Source organism: Staurois parvus, unplaced genomic scaffold (genome assembly GCF_062004578.1).
Source record: "Staurois parvus isolate SC_StPar_1 unplaced genomic scaffold, SC_StPar_1.0 ptg000006l, whole genome shotgun sequence".
NCBI lineage: Eukaryota > Metazoa > Chordata > Amphibia > Anura > Ranidae > Staurois > Staurois parvus.
Window position 1 is genome coordinate 12563782 of NW_028317802.1, and position 14936 is coordinate 12578717.

A 14936-nucleotide genomic window follows, 5' to 3' on the forward strand; every position below is an offset into this window, starting at 1 on the left:
ATGAGGGGACCTGGTTTTGCGCCATAGTCTCTCCAGCGCACGACTGCGACGTTTGAGGCATTTAGTATGGTCGTTCTGCCATGGTTGGAGCGGTCTGGGTTTGATGTTGCGTGTGGTTAGGGGTGCCAGAGAGTCTAGGGTAGCTGATAGTGAGTCGTTGTACGCGGTGGTGGCTAGGTCAGGACATGACAGTGGAAGGATGCTGTCGTGTAAGCGGTCGGCAGCCGAGTGGAGGGGGGCCGGGTGCAGGTTGCGGCTGGTGATGGTTTGGCGCACTAAGGGGGGGGGGAGTTAGGGGAAGGGGAGATGGAGAACGTGAGGAGGTGGTGGTCGGAGAGAGGAAAGGGGGTGTTAGTGAAGTGGTTAAGGGTACAGAGGTGGGAGAAGACGAGGTCCAGGATGTTCCCATTGATGTGGGTGGAGGATTGAGTGTATTGTGTGAGCGCGAAGGAGGTGGTTAGGTGGAGGAGTTGGGAGGTAGCTGGGGTGCTGTCGTTGATGGGGATGTTGAAGTCCCCGAGGATGATGGTCGGTAGCTCAGAGGAGAGGAAGAAGGGAAGCCAGGCAGCGAAGTCATCCAGGAAGCGGGCTATGGATCCGGGGGGCCTGTAGATCACTGCGATCCTTAGGGGGGTGGGTGAGAAGAGCCGGATGCAGTGAGCCTCGAAGGAGGAGAAGGTTAGGGAGGGAGGGGTTAGGGAGGACCTGGAAGGTGCTCAGCGGTGATAGGAGCAGGCCGACACCACCACCTTTGTGACCGCCCAGTCTTGGTGAATGGGACCAGATGAGACCTCCATGGGAGAGTGCCGCAGGGGAGGTAGAGTCGGTGGCCTGTACCCAGGTTTCGGTGATGGCTAGGAGGTTGAGGGAGCGGGAGATAAAGAGGTCATGGATGGCAGTTAGTTTGTTGCAAACCGAACGGGCGTTCAGAAGTGCAACCGAGAGAGGGGGGATGGATGCGGGGAGGAGGTGCACAGGTATGAGGTTGAGGGGGTTGCGGCGGCTGGCGGGAGCAGGGGGGTCCCTGGAGGGGGGGTTCTTGGAGGGGGGGAGAGGTGGTGAGGGGCCAGGGTTCGGGGAGATGTCCCCAGTGGATAGGAGAAGGAGAAGGGTGAGGAGGGTGGCATGGGAATGGGAGGTGCAGGAGCGTGTGGGTCTGGTAGTGGTGGCACGTGGGTCGACCAGGGAGTGGAGTACCAGGAGGAGGTGGTGAGTGCTGTAGTGGGGAGAGGGCAGAAGTGAAGGGGCAATGTAGAGCTGTTTTGGGGGGGTGGGCGGGTAGAGGGAGGCGATTTTTGGGATGGAGGAGAGGAAAACGAGGAGGAGAAGTGCAGGTGGCATGCTGGGGTGAGTGCAGTGCTGTTCGGGTCAAGGGAGGTGAAGGGATACGGGTCAGGGCGAGGTGATGTAGAGAGTCTGTATCACCGTGGAGGAGTCCACTAGAGTCCTTCTGTAGGGGGAGAGTGGGAGTAAAGTCCAGCAGCTGGCTGGCTGCAATCTGTGGGTGCAGTATGCTGGCGTCTGAGGGGTCTTCAGTGGGTCCGGTGGATCGGCGAGTGGAGGGGACGTAGGGTGCGATTTCTGGGGGCGTTGGTAGGCACGGCGCCTGGTGATGCTAACGGCTCGGTGACTGGAGATTCGCTGGGTGGTCCGGGAGATTCGCTGGGCGACGTCTCGATTCGCTGGGTGGTCCGGGTGTTGGGTGTCCAGAGGTGGTAGCTGGGTGTCCAGGGGTGGTAGATGGGAGCCTGGTAGCTGGGTGCTGGGTGTCCAGGGGTGGTAGTTGGGTGCCCGGTAGCTGGGTGCTGGGTGTCCAGGGGTGTTAGCTGGGAGCTTAGACTTCGAGTTGCCAAGCAAAAGCCAAGAAACGGGAAGGACGGGAGAATCCTCATCAACAATGCATTGCAATATCTGGAACGGCATTAAAGACCCATGGTTTTTCGGAATCCCCTCGATGCAGGTAGCAAAGGTGCGGCGTTGTCCTGGAAAGGTCCCTGGTCTGGGGCTGGCTGGTGCAGGGCGGCCCGCAGGGTGCTGGGAGGCCTGAAGCAGTTCCCAGGCAGGGTCGCCGGGTGCGAGCAGCTGGGTGCCCCGCGGTGGCGGCTGGGTGCCTGCGGCTGGACGCGGGCGGTCTGGGGTGGTCCCAGAGCTAGTAGGGAGGGCTCCAGGGAGACCGTGAGTCTGTGCCGGTTCCTGGTGGTCCAGGGTGATCAGCGAGGACCCAGGGCTGATGGGGAGGGCCCTGGGCAGGCAGGCAGGTTGGCGGGACCCGGTGGGCAGAGTGGTGACGGTCCGGGTAGATGTCCGGCGATCCAGTCCGATCACGGCTCGGCCAAAATCGAGGCCGCGGCTTCGGGTGCGCGGGTAGGCCGCGATTCCCGGAGCTCCGGGAAAAGGTCCAGAAGTGGTCCCTGGTGGTCAGGCTGGGCCGGGAGTGTCTTAGGGGCCCCGCTGGGGTCCGCTGCGGCCCGGATGGCAGCGGATTGGGGCTAGGAGCGCAGGAGCTCCTAAAGCATGTCTGCTCCCACCGCCATCTTGTCTGGATATTAACCTGGTTTACACTGTGCGGGCTGGTTGCGGGTATCACATCTGTTCCAGAACCGGAATCAAACTGCTCTTACGAGATGTTTAGGGTTGCCATTCATTCTGAATGGCAATCCTACACATCTCAGTACACAGCGTGTTTGCGGGTACAGGAACCACAGGGAAATCGCATCATCAAAAAGATCATGTGATTTCCCTGTGGCCACATTTTTAAAAAGGTGCAAGCACCTTTTTTTTGCCAAAAACGCAGGCTCGGCAGCCCATTCAAATGAAAGGGCTGCCGTGCCCACGCAAAGGCAGGCAGCATGGCCCACACAAGTGTGAAAAAAGCCTTAAAACAACCTTACTGAGTAAACAGTCTTCTTTCAGCACATCAGAGATACTGGTTCCCATTAAAAAAAAAAAACAAGAACTATCATTTCACCTGCAGCCTGGACAGAAGGCTACATAATCTCACTAAAAAAAATATTTTATATTTACCAGACTAAAAAAAATATTTTAGCTCTGACCATAGTAAAGAAAATATGTAAAAAACTACTAAATACTACCAATAAAATGAGGCCTGCATGTATATAAGAAATGTTTAGCAAAGCAGTGTATTCCTGTTCATTGGCGATCAGACCATATTCCCACCGTGCGTGAGTGGATTCTTAGGATCAATAGGATCGCGGAAATGGAGGAGCTGATCTCAGTGGCAAAAGAACACCCCGAGCGATTCAGGAAGACTTGGGCTTGTTGGACTCATTTCCAATCTACTGATACTTATCATGGCTTAATGAAGGAATGAGCGAGAAAGATTTGGAGACACGGAAAGCCTCTAGCACTTTCACCTCAGGAATAACTCCATTAATGGACTTTCACTGAATTTTATTCCTAATTATAGATAGAATCTGTTACAGCTTGGCCGATGCCAATTGATGTGCTTGGTTTGGTTATGCCTATTTAATTCTAAACCTCATCCTCCCCACCCCCCCCTTTTTTTTTTTTTTCTCCCCATCTTCCCTATCTATTTGTCCTCTATGTTCCGCCCCACCTCATTATGATATTACCTTTCATATTCTTCCTCCATTCCCACGCTCGTCTCTTTCTTTTCTTTTCTTTCTCTCTTTTGCACCCCCCTTTCTCATATTCTAAATAGCTATATTTTTCATAAGGTACGGAACACTCATAGATGTACAGGTGAAACAATAATCCACAAAACTAACCCACACTTTTCGGATATGGAAACATAGGACATATATGCCTTGAGATGATACTTTTGTCTTACACTTCATAGTCCTGTTATTTGAGCTCTCCCTACATAGAGACTTGTGTATACCGTATTTATCTAAATTACATATTGTTATCAGTTGTGCTATGGTTATACATTTTGCATCTGCCTTACTGTGGGACTTCGTTTCATGATGATATACAATTTAATCGAATGTCCTGATCCCGTCTGCGTTACGGGAGAACATGTAAGAGGATGTGCACGGACTGCGATCCGTATCTGTCTATGACTTGTTTTGCCTTTCTTACTTCAATAAAACTTTTTTGGGAAAAAAAAAAAAAAATAAGAAATGTTTAATTTTTTAAAAAAAAAAGCGTTTTTAGTTTAGTTTTCTAGAAAAGTCTGAAAAGTGAAGAATATAAAAGCTTAACCCCTTCCCGCTGTCGCCTCCCATCCTTTAACAGGATCTAAATGCAGAGGCAGACATTCTGATCACTTAACTGTTGTGACTGGAAGTCACAACGCTCCCAATCTTAAGTATGCATCTGAAGCTTTCTGTCATCCAATCTTTACTGTGCTGCAAGCGTGCTCTCAGCACAGAAACGCGTTTACCTAGGGATGCATATCTGTGGCTGCTCTGCATTAAAGCCCACCCACCAAGAGGCCGCAGATATGCGCCAGGTCAGCAAGAAGTGGTTAATTACAAAAAACAAGTAAGCCTGTGATATATTAGTATAATTGATCCTGGGTTAACTTACCCATCAGCCTCCAACTTCTTTCGTTTTTCAATGATCTAAAGAACATAAAAATTAAAAAGTGTATAAATGTTAGATGTGAACAATTTGAAACTCTTAAGCTGGCCATACATGTATAGATTTTCGTTCCAGAATTTTTGTTTCAAGAATATTCTTTTGATTTTCCGTGGGGTCAAATCGATTTTTGTTTTCAACAGCAGTGACGGGAAAATTCGAAGGGGTAGGAAGGAAAACTTTTCTTGATCAAATTAATTTTCGGCCTGTATATGTGGTTATCATTCAGAAATTACATTCATTTTAAACGTGAATGTTAAAAGCAAGATAATTTTTGAACAACATTCGTCCATTCACAGAATGTTCAAAGAATTTTCGTACGACTTTTTGTACGAATATTCTCGTCCAAAAATCTACACGTGTATTGCCAGCTTTAGGCTGGCTTCACTTGGGTGCTGCATACATATCAGCCTATGTTTTCAGGGCAGTGTTCTGCTGTCAATCAAATCACTCTTCTGGCATTGGAGTCTGCCATGGGAAGCAATGTAATGCATAATTTTGAATAATGAATAAAACAAACCTTTACTGCAGGCAGGCCATTACAAATAGGGTAAATAAAAAAAATGAGGAATATTTTGAGGCTAAAAATTACATACATTTGTGAAATGAAGAAAAAAAACAAACAAAAAACCCCAAAATATTCTCTTACCTCAGGCATGTGTGGGGATATGCAATTCATAATCTGCTTTTAAGTATGCATGTGTGTCTTGACTAGGTTTACAAGTATGTGTGTTTCTTGATTTTTTTCCCCCTTCTTCGAATAATAATGTTTACTAGTTTGTTTTCCATTTACTAATATTGCAAGGATGCCAAAAAGCACTTCTGGATTAATTCTTTGCATAAGGGGAGCCGAGTCAGGAATGAACATTCATGATCTGCTCCCCTTGGCCAACCTGGATGGTTCCACAATGGGCCCAGGCTTACCTAGGAGAGCCCAGGGACAAGGAAGCCCACAAAGCCACCCAGCCATTCACAGGCAGAAGTGATCATATGACTGCACAGGGTTTGTTTTTATGCTTTCACTGCACTGCCATTACACAGGTACACCAGTGGCTATGCATAGATTATTCAGGCCTATGGTTTTATCAGTAACCACTCAAAGTAGTAGGAAGAATTGAAAGTGGTTCTAAAAGCTGAAAGTTTTTTTTTTCATCTTAACTACTTCCTCTCCGCTCTATAGCAGAAATACTACTAAGGGGTGGCAAGGGTGCACAAAATCATGTACATATACACGTGATTTTGCAGTTCTGGTTAAGGGGCACACGCGAGCCACGCGCCCTACCTGTGTCGCCAATCAAGGCCTCGGCTATCAATTACCAAGTTCTGGACGGTGATTGCCGAGTATCCCCCACGGAGGAGAGACCTATATGTAAACAATACAGTTCTCTCCCCTGTCAACTCCAGCACACTACTTTGTATGGCTCTGCATAGAGAGCCATACAAAGCAGTGTGCTTACAATGAAACACAGACACAGCCCACATAGTAAAACTGCAAACAGTTAACCCTTTGATCGCTTCACATTAACCCCTTCCTGCCCAGTGCCATTAGTATTGTGTCAGCGCTTTTTATTAGCACTGATCACTGTATTGGTATCAATGGACATGTCAGTGACACCAAGTCAGTTCCCCCCAGTGTCAGAATGCCCGCCGCAGTCCCGCTATAAGTTGCTGATCGCCGCCATTAGTTGTAACAAAAAAAAAAAATTCCAGTATCTATACCGCCATTTGTAAACGCTTTAACTTTCATGTAAACCAATTAATATACACGTATTGGGATTTTGTTTTAGCAAAGACATGTTAAAAATCGAATTTTGTCATAAATTTAGGCCAAAATGTATTCTGCTACATTTTTTTACTGGACATGTTTAATAGCAAAAAGTCAAAAATATTGTTTTTTCTCAAAATTGTTGGCCTTTTTTTGTTTATAGCGGAAAAATAAAAAACCGCACACACGCGATCAAATACCACCGAAAGAAAGCTCTATTTGTGGGAAAAAAAGGACCTAAATTTCATTTAACTGCAGCGTTGCATGACTGCGCAATTGTCAATTAAAGTAATGTGGCGCCGTATCGCAAAAAATGGCCTGGTTAGGAAGGGGGGTAAATCCTCTGGCAAGCGGTTAATGCATTCTGTGCATTAAAGTATAAGTAAAACATTTTTTTTAAGTTTTGAACAGAGTGCAGAGATTAGAACACCTGTTTTTATTGCTGTCTGTGCCTGCGTTAGGGAGCTTCACCCTCTCTATTTGTCCAGTTTCCCATTACCATTGAAAGTAAAAGAAAAACCCAAGGTTTGTGTTGTCCCAAGAAACCTTCCAATATGGACACTAGTTCTGGTGACCTAGGGGGTCCCCCCAAGGAATTACCTAAATTTGCATAGATTTCCTCTCAATTCTTGTCTCTGAGACAGCAAGTGAAGGGAAATCTCTGCAATGATACACAGATGGCAAAAAAAGCTGACAGGGGATATAACCCTCATTGGCTCTATCCAAAATGGGAAAAAAAAACGTTTTGCCTATAATTCCACTTTAAGGTAAGAACCTGCATGCAGCCCCCCTTAATCTTATCTGAGCCTGATCTCAATCCAGCACTGTGCACAAGAGCAGACGCTCTCTCTGCTCTCTCCCTCCTCACTGGCTCAGAGACAGCAGTGAGAGCCACTGGAGCCAGGAGCACCAGTAGGGGACCTAAGAGGAGGAGGATCAGAGCTGCTGTGTGCAAAACCGTTGCACAGAGCAGGTCAGTATGACATGTTTGTTATTAGAAAAAAAAAAATTAAAATTTGAGCTTTTATAAAGACTTTAAACGCATAGTCCTCTAGAAAGCAGATTTGAATTAGCTACAAATAAAATCAATATGAATTCTGCTTGCAGTGTATTTGTGTGCAATAGTATGTCTGTGTTTTTACAACACGAATAAGCACAAGCATTCAGAATTAGAAGCAGCATTAGTCTTACCGCACTGATCTTTTTCCACTGTCTGTCAAGTTCTGCTTTCTCATTAGTCTCCTTGAATCTTCGTGTTTTACGCCCCTCTGACATTTTAATACCATACTGAAAAGCAGCTCTGTGTAAAATAATGTGCAAAATGTAAAATCGGTGACTACAGCAAACCATAGTACCAACTCTCTCCTCAACTATTCAGTGATATTCCCCTTCAAGGCCATATACTGGGACAGAAACTCTGATTTCATTTTGAGTTGCCCACTGCATACATGCTCCAGGTCACGGATTCTGAAAGTATTAAAGCCAGAGACAGCAATGCAACCAATATACTGTATTTTAGCAATAATGCAAACAGGCCAAGCTCAGTCTTTCCTTACCTTTCCAATTTTGCCTGCTTAATGGGGTTATATATATTTTCCTATGAGCAGTCCACTAGATAGATCAGGACACAGAAACCTGTCATATGACCTCTAGTTCAGACATGTTGGATAGCTCTGTAGCATTTGGCTAGTTTAAAGGAGAAGTTTACACTTCTGGAGAATGTTAAACATTACACCCATATTTAGAGTGTAACGTGCTCTAGCACATGTCATGCTCAACCCCCAAATTGCCCCAGTGACAGTGGGTGGGGGATCCTCTCCACGCATAGTTGTCACAATTTAAAAACAAGAATCTGTGAATGAGAGAACTACAAGTCCCATCTGCCACCGTGGCAGACAGCTTGTTGTTTTGAATGAACTGTGAGAGCTTTGATGAGTGCCCTTGTAGTTCATTCACAAGCCCTGCAGCTTGCAAAGTGACAAAAACCTGAGTCCAGTTCTATAATGCATTCACAGTTTTAAAACTTATATACTTACTTGGGAAGAGCTTCTTTGTTGTTCATATATTCACTGTATTCTTCTTGTGTATCAAAGTCCCACCGTCCCAAAGGACCCTTCTTATTACCCTGAACCAAGGATATAATGATAGAGTTTGAGTACAGTGTCATATCATATGCACCATTGTATCCAACACAATATTAAAAAAAATTGAACAGATAGACTTTCCACAAAGTTTAGATCAGGGGTAGGCAACCTTTGAGAGGTGGAGCTACCGGAACAACATCAAAGAGAACAAAGATCACTGGGGTTCGACTGGCTTTTTCTTTTTTTCTAATTAACTAGCAAGGCCTAACTAAATAGTAAAGACGACACAAGGAAAATGTATAATAAAACTAATGTCACTGTAAAAATATAAACTTAGCCTTAAAACTTAGGGAGGATGGGGACAGTCAGTACGGCAGAGGATGGTGACAGTTAGAAGGGCAGAAGATGGTGACAGTTAGAAGGGCAGAAGATGGTGACAGTTAGAAGGGCAGAAGATGGTGACAGTTAGTAGGGCTGTAGATAAGGTCAGTTAGTAGGGCAGTGGATGGTGACAATTAGTAGTGCAGATGATGATGAAACGCAATAGTGCAGAGGATAAGGTCAGTCAGTAGGGCAAAGGATGGCGACAGTTAGAAGGGCAGAGGATGGCGACAGTTAGAAGGGCAGAGGATGGCGACAGTTAGAAGGGCAGAGGATGGCGACAGTTAGAAGGGCAGAGGATGGCGACAGTTAGAAGGGCAGAGGATGGCGACAGTTAGAAGGGCAGAGGATGGCGACAGTTAGAAGGGCAGAGGATGGCGACAGTTAGAAGGGCAGAGGATGGCGACAGTTAGAAGGGCAGAGGATGGCGACAGTTAGAAGGGCAGAGGATGGCGACAGTTAGAAGGGCAGAGGATGGCGACAGTTAGAAGGGCAGAGGATGGCGACAGTTAGAAGGGCAGAGGATGGCGACAGTTAGAAGGGCAGAGGATGGCGACAGTTAGAAGGGCAGAGGATGGCGACAGTTAGAAGGGCAGAGGATGGCGACAGTTAGAAGGGCAGAGGATGGTGACAGTTAGTAGGGCAGAGGATAGTGACAGTTAGAAGGGCAGAAGATGGTGACAGTTAGTAGGGCTGTAGATAAGGTCAGTTAGTAGGGCAGTTGATGGTGACAATTAGTACTGCAGACGATGATGAAACGCAATAATGCAGAGGATAAGGTCAGTCAGTAGGGCAGAGGATGGTGACAGTTAGTAGGGCAGAGGATGGTGACAGTTAGTAGGGCTGTAGATAAGGTCAGTAAGTAGGGCAGTGGATGGTGACAATTAGTAGTGCAGATGATGATGAAACGCAATAGTGCAGAGAATAAGGTCATAGGGCAGAGGATGGTGACAGTTAGAAGGGCAGAGGATGGTGACAGTTAGAAGAGCAGAGGATGGTGACAGTTAGAAGAGCAGAGGATGGTGACAGTTAGAAGGGCAGAAGATGGTGACAGTTAGTAGGGCTGTAGATAAGGTCAGTTAGTAGGGCAGTTGATGGTGACAATTAGTAGTGCAGACGATGATGAAACGCAATAGTGCAGAGGATAAGGTCAGTCAGTAGGGCAGAAGATGGTGACAGTTAGTAGGGCTGAGGATGGTGACAGTTAGTAGGGCTGTAGATAAGGTCAGTAAGTAGGGCAGTGGATGGTGACAATTAGTAGTGCAGACGATGATGAAACGCAATAGTGCAGAGGATAAGGTCAGTCAGTAGGGCAGAGGATGGTGACAGTTAGTAGGACAGAGAATGGCGACAGTTAGAAGGGCAGAGGATGGCGACAGTTAGAAGGGCAGAGGATGGCGACAGTTAGAAGGGCAGAGGATGGCGACAGTTAGAAGGGCAGAGGATGGCGACAGTTAGAAGGGCAGAGGATGGCGACAGTTAGAAGGGCAGAGGATGGCGACAGTTAGAAGGGCAGAGGATGGCGACAGTTAGAAGGGCAGAGGATGGCGACAGTTAGAAGGGCAGAGGATGGCGACAGTTAGAAGGGCAGAGGATGGCGACAGTTAGAAGGGCAGAGGATGGCGACAGTTAGAAGGGCAGAGGATGGCGACAGTTAGAAGGGCAGAGGATGGCGACAGTTAGAAGGGCAGAGGATGGCGACAGTTAGAAGGGCAGAGGATGGCGACAGTTAGAAGGGCAGAGGATGGCGACAGTTAGAAGGGCAGAGGATGGCGACAGTTAGAAGGGCAGAGGATGGCGACAGTTAGAAGGGCAGAGGATGGCGACAGTTAGAAGGGCAGAGGATGGCGACAGTTAGAAGGGCAGAGGATGGCGACAGTTAGAAGGGCAGAGGATGGCGACAGTTAGAAGGGCAGAGGATGGCGACAGTTAGAAGGGCAGAGGATGGCGACAGTTAGAAGGGCAGAGGATGGCGACAGTTAGAAGGGCAGAGGATGGCGACAGTTAGTAGGGCAGAGGATGGCGACAGTTAGTAGGGCAGAGGATAGTGACAGTTAGAAGGGCAGAAGATGGTGACAGTTAGTAGGGCTGTAGATAAGGTCAGTTAGTAGGGCAGTTGATGGTGACAATTAGTACTGCAGACGATGATGAAACGCAATAATGCAGAGGATAAGGTCAGTCAGTAGGGCAGAGGATGGTGACAGTTAGTAGGGCTGTAGATAAGGTCAGTAAGTAGGGCAGTGGATGGTGACAATTAGTAGTGCAGATGATGATGAAACGCAATAGTGCAGAGAATAAGGTCATAGGGCAGAGGATGGTGACAGTTAGAAGGGCAGAGGATGGTGACAGTTAGAAGAGCAGCAAGGATGGTGACAGTTAGAAGAGCAGAGGATGGTGACAGTTAGAAGGGCAGAAGATAGTGACAGTTAGTAGGGCTGTAGATAAGGTCAGTTAGTAGGGCAGTTGATGGTGACAATTAGTAGTGCAGACGATGATGAAACGCAATAGTGCAGAGGATAAGGTCAGTCAGTAGGGCAGAAGATGGTGACAGTTAGTAGGGCTGTAGATAAGGTCAGTTAGTAGGGCAGTGGATGGTGACAATTAGTAGTGCAGACGATGATGAAACGCAATAGTGCAGACGATGATGAAACGCAATAGTGCAGAGGATAAGGTCAGTCAGTAGGGCAGAGGATGGTGACAGTTAGAAGGGCAGAGGATGGTGACAGTTAGAAGGGCAGAGGATGGTGACAGTTAGAAGGGCAGAGGATGGTGACAGTTAGAAGGGCAGAGGATGGTGACAGTTAGAAGGGCAGAGGATGGTGACAGTTAGAAGGGCAGAGGATGGCGACAGTTAGTAGGGCTGTAGATAAGGTCAGTTAGTAGGGCAGAGGATGGTGACAGTTAGTAGGGCAGAGGATGGTGACAGTTAGTAGGGCAGAGGATGGTGACAGTTAGTAGGGCAGAGGATGGTGACAGTTAGTAGGGCAGAGGATGGTGACAGTTAGTAGGGCAGAGGATGGTGACAGTTAGTAGGGCAGAGGATGGTGACAGTTAGTAGGGCAGAGGATGGTGACAGTTAGTAGGGCAGAGGATGGTGACAGTTAGTAGGGCAGAGGATGGTGACAGTTAGTAGGGCAGAGGATGGTGACAGTTAGTAGGGCAGAGGATGGTGACAGTTAGTAGGGCAGAGGATGGTGACAGTTAGTAGGGCAGAGGATGGTGACAGTTAGTAGGGCAGAGGATGGTGACAGTTAGTAGGGCAGAGGATGGTGACAGTTAGTAGGGCAGAGGTTGGTGACAGTTAGAAGGGCAGAGGATGGTGACAGTTAGAAGGGCAGAGGATGGTGACAGTTAGAAGGGCAGAGGATGGTGACAGTTAGAAGGGCAGAGGATGGAGACAGTTAGAAGGGCAGAGGATGGTTACAGTTAGAAGGGCAGAGGATGGTGACAGTTAGAAGGGCAGAGGATGGTGACAGTTAGAAGGGCAGAGGATGGTGACAGTTAGAAGGGCAGAGGATGGTGACAGTTAGTAGGGCAGAGGATGGTGACAGTTAGAAGGGCAGAGGATGGTGACAGTTAGAAGGGCAGAGGATGGTGACAGTTAGAAGGGCAGAGGATGGTGACAGTTAGAAGGGCAGTTGATGGTGACAATTAGTAGTGCAGACGATGATGAAACACAATAGTGCAGAGGATAAGGTCAGTCAGTAGGGCAGAGGATGGCGGCAGTCAGTAGGGCAGAGGATGGCGACAGTTAGAAGGGCAGAGGATGGCGACAGTTAGAAGGGCAGAGGATGGCGACAGTTAGAAGGGCAGAGGATGGCGACAGTTAGAAGGGCAGAGGATGGCGACAGTTAGAAGGGCAGAGGATGGCGACAGTTAGAAGGGCAGAGGATGGCGACAGTTAGAAGGGCAGAGGATGGCGACAGTTAGAAGGGCAGAGGATGGCGACAGTTAGAAGGGCAGAGGATGGCGACAGTTAGAAGGGCAGAGGATGGCGACAGTTAGAAGGGCAGAGGATGGCGACAGTTAGAAGGGCAGAGGATGGTGACAGTTAGAAGGGCAGAGGATGGTGACAGTTAGAAGGGCAGAGGATGGTGACAGACAGAAAGGCAGAGGATGGTGACAGACAGAAAGGCAGAGGATAAGGTCAGTCAGTAAGGCAGTGGATGTTGACAGTAGCGCAGAGGATGGTGACAGTTAGTAGGGCAGAGGATGGTGACAGTTAGTAGGGCTGTAGATAAGGTCAGTTAGTAGGGCAGTGGATGGTGACAATTAGTAGTGCAGACGATGGTGACAGTCAGTAGTGCAGACGATGGTGACAGTCAGTAGGGCAGTGGATGCTGACAGTTAGTAAGGCAGTGGATGCTGACAGTTAGTAAGGCAGTGGATGCTGACAGTTAGTAAGGCAGTGGATGCTGACAGTTAGTAAGGCAGTGGATGCAGACAGTTAGTAAGGCAGTGGATGCAGACAGTTAGTAAGGCAGTGGATGCAGACAGTTAGTAAGGCAGTGGATGCAGACAGTTAGTAAGGCAGTGGATGCAGACAGTTAGTAAGGCAGTGGATGCAGACAGTTAGTAAGGCAGTGGATGCTGACAGTAAGGCAGAGGATGGTGACAGTTAGTAGGGCAGGGAACGGTGACAGTCAGTAGTGCAGAGGATAAGTTCAGTCAATAGGGCAGTGGATGCTGACAGTTAGTAGGGCAGTGGATGCTGACAGTTAGTAGGGCAGTGGATGCTGACAGTTAGTAGGGCAGAGGATGCTGAGAGTCAGCAGGGCAGAGGATGCTGAGAGTCAGCAGGGCAGAGGATGGTGACAGTCAGCAGGGCAGAGGATGGTGACAGTCAGCAGGGCAGAGGATGGTGACAGTCAGCAGGGCAGAGGATGGTGACAGGCAGCAGGGCAGAGGATGGTGACAGGCAGCAGGGCAGAGGATGGTGACAGGCAGCAGGGCAGAGGATGGTGACAGGCAGCAGGGCAGAGGATGGTGACAGGCAGCAGGGCAGAGGATGGTGACAGGCAGCAGGGCAGAGGATGGTGACAGGCAGCAGGGCAGAGGATGGTGACAGGCAGCAGGGCAGAGGATGGTGACAGGCAGCAGGGCAGAGGATGGTGACAGGCAGCAGGGCAGAGGATGGTGACAGGCAGCAGGGCAGAGGATGGTGACAGGCAGCAGGGCAGAGGATGGTGACAGGCAGCAGGGCAGAGGATGGTGACAGGCAGCAGGGCAGAGGATGGTGACAGGCAGCAGGGCAGAGGATGGTGACAGGCAGCAGGGCAGAGGATGGTGACAGGCAGCAGGGCAGAGGATGGTGACAGGCAGCAGGGCAGAGGATGGTGACAGGCAGCAGGGCAGAGGATGGTGACAGGCAGCAGGGCAGAGGATGGTGACAGGCAGCAGGGCAGAGGATGGTGACAGGCAGCAGGGCAGAGGATGGTGACAGTCAGCAGGGCAGAGGATGGTGACAGTCAGCAGGGCAGAGGATGGTGACAGTCAGCAGGGCAGAGGATGGTGACAGTCAGTAGGGCAGAGGATGGTGACAGTCAGTAGGGCAGAGGATGGTGACAGTCAGTAGAGCAGAGGATGGTTACAGTCAGCAGCGCAGAGGATGGTAATAGCCAGTAGCGCAGAGGATAGTGACAGTCAGTAGGGCAGAGGATGGTGACAGTCAGTAGGGCAGTGGATAAGGCCAGTCCACAGGGCAGTGGATAAGATCAGTCAGCAGGGCAGTGGATAAGGCCAGTCAGCAGGGCAGTGGATGGTGAGTCAGTAGGGCTGTGGATGGTGACAGTCAGTAGGGCTGTGGATAGTGACAGTTAGTAGGGCAGAGGAAGAAGTCAGTCAGTAGAGCAGTATTGTGTGTACAGGGGCTCAAAGAAGAGTAGAACCTTTCCTCAAAGAGAAGAGAAGCGCTGGCAGAGAAGGGAAGAGCTAGTGACACAAGACTCTTCTTTCTCCTGGCGTGCTGACCCCAGCCAGCTATCCTCCCTCATCCATACCATGTGATGTCACACATAGGTGCCTGGGGTGGATGTGAGAGAAGAAGAAAGAACAAACAGAGGGCGCACAGGCCTAGTGCATTACCATAAAAAAAGTTTATTAAAAAATAAAGTATGTGTTGTACTCAAACACGAGTACAACAC

At 48.7% G+C, this 14936-nt stretch overlaps 1 protein-coding gene across 1 annotated transcript in view; it reads right to left on the reverse strand.

The window, feature by feature from the left end:
* Positions 1-14936, reverse strand: part of IK (IK cytokine) — a 56255-nt gene that overhangs the window by 7052 nt on the left and 34267 nt on the right. Inside the window, exons 17-19 of the mRNA XM_089661244.1 lie at positions 8365-8453; positions 7520-7628; positions 4513-4547 (exon numbers count right to left, since the gene is read on the reverse strand). Of these exons, the coding sequence (XP_089517370.1) occupies positions 4513-4547; positions 7520-7628; positions 8365-8453 (233 nt within the window). The remainder of the gene's footprint in view (positions 1-4512; positions 4548-7519; positions 7629-8364; positions 8454-14936) is intronic.